The following is a 1,858-nucleotide window of genomic DNA, read 5'->3' on the forward strand; positions in this document are numbered from 1 at the left end:
GTAACCCCTAAACGTAACAATTACTAACCCTTAAATGTAAAAAATGTAATCCCCAAACATAAGAATTACTAACCCTCAAAAGTAAGAATACTAACCTCCAAACGTAAGAATTACTAACCCCCAAACGTAAGAAAACTTACCCCCAAACGTAAGAATTACTAACCCTTAAACGTGAGAAAACTAACCCCTAAACGCAAGAATTACTAACCCCTTAAACGTAAGAAAACTAACCCTGAAACGTAAGAATTACTAACCTCCAAACGTAACAAAACTAACCCCCAAATGTAAGAATTACTAAACCCCAAACGTACGAAAACGAACCCCTAACGTAGGAATTATTAACCTCAAACGTTAGAAAACTAACCCTTAAACTTTAGACAATTAACCCAAAAACCTAACAATTACTATGCCCCAAACGTTAGAATTAATTCCCAAACGTAAGGTTTACTAACTCCCACACATAAGAAAACTAACCAACAAACGTAAGAAATCTAACCCTCAAACGTAAGAATTTCTAACCCCCAAAGTTATGAAATCTAACCCCGAAACGTAATAATTACTAGCCACCAACAAAAGAAATCTAACCCCCAAACGTAAGAATTACAAACCTCGAAAACGTAAGAAAACTAAGCCACAAAGGTAACAATTACTAAGCCCCAAACGTTGGAAAACTAACTCCCAAACGTAAGAATTACTAACAACCAAACATAAGAATTACTAACCCCCAAACGTAAGAAAACTAACCCCCAAACGTAAGAAATCTAACCCTCAAACGTAAGAATTACTAACCCCAAAACGTAAGAAATCTAACCCTCAAATGTGAAAATTACTAACCCCCAAACGTCAGAAAACTAACCCCCAAACATAAGAATTACTAAGCCCGAAACGTAAGAAAACTAGCCCTTAAACGTAGGAATTACTAACCCCCAAACGTAAGAAATGAAACCCCCAAACGTAAGAATTACTAACCCCTAAACGTAAGAAAACTGACCCCCAAACGTAAGAATTACTAAGCCCGAAACGTAAGAAGACTAACCCCCAAACGTAAGAATTATTACCCCCTAAACGTAAGAAATCTAACCCTCAAACGTAAGAATTATTAGCCCATAAACGTAAGAAAACTAACCCCCAAAGGTAAGAAAACTAACCCCCAAACGTAAGAATTACTAACCCCTAAACGTAAGAAAACTAACTTGTAAACGTAAAAAATCTAACCCCCAAACGTAAAAATTACTAACCCCCAAAACATAAGAAAAATAAACCCCAAGCGTAAGAATTACTAACCCCGAATAGTAAGAAATCTACTCCTTAAATGTAAGAATTACTAACAACCTTAAACGTAACGTAAAAGAAATCTAACCCCCAAACGTAAGAATTACTAACCCCCAAACATCTGAAGCCTAACCTTTAAAGTAACGTAAGAATAACTAACCCCCAAACGTAAGAATTACTAACCTCCAAACGTAAGAAATCTAACTACCAAACGTAAGAATTACTAACCTCCAAACGTAAGAAAACTAACCCCCTGAAACGCAAGAATTTCTAATCCCCAAACGTAAGAAAACTTAAACCCCCAAACGTAAGAATTAGTAACTCCTAAACGTAAGAAATCGAACCTCCAAAATATCATATTCTGAGAAACTGGCTAAAGGGTATGGATGATTTGCAACTTTTATGGGATGAACTGAAGTTGAAGTAAGAGTGGCTGTATGTGTCTTTGTAGTGTATAGAAGTGGCTATGCGATCAGCTCGAGGCTTCATGTAAATATCCAGGAAAGGAAGTTTGCCTGAGGAAACAGACCATATATACTCAAGGCTTGGGTGCAAAGGGGAAGCACACGCAAGGAATTGACGGAGG

General features: G+C 36.9%; 1 protein-coding gene across 1 annotated transcript in view; it reads right to left on the reverse strand.

Annotated features, from left to right (window-relative positions):
- Positions 1-1,626: 1,626 nt before the first annotated feature.
- LOC146475697 (uncharacterized) overlaps positions 1,627-1,858 on the reverse strand; it is a 2,277-nt gene continuing 2,045 nt past the window's right edge. The window contains exon 2 of the mRNA XM_085115349.1: positions 1,627-1,858. This exon is cut by the window's right edge and continues 897 nt beyond it. Within this exon, the coding sequence (XP_084971475.1) occupies positions 1,627-1,858 (232 nt within the window).

The sequence above is a fragment of the Pavona decussata genome, unplaced genomic scaffold (assembly GCF_977016875.1).
Source record: "Pavona decussata unplaced genomic scaffold, jaPavDecu1.1 SCAFFOLD_83, whole genome shotgun sequence".
Lineage (NCBI taxonomy): Eukaryota > Metazoa > Cnidaria > Anthozoa > Scleractinia > Agariciidae > Pavona > Pavona decussata.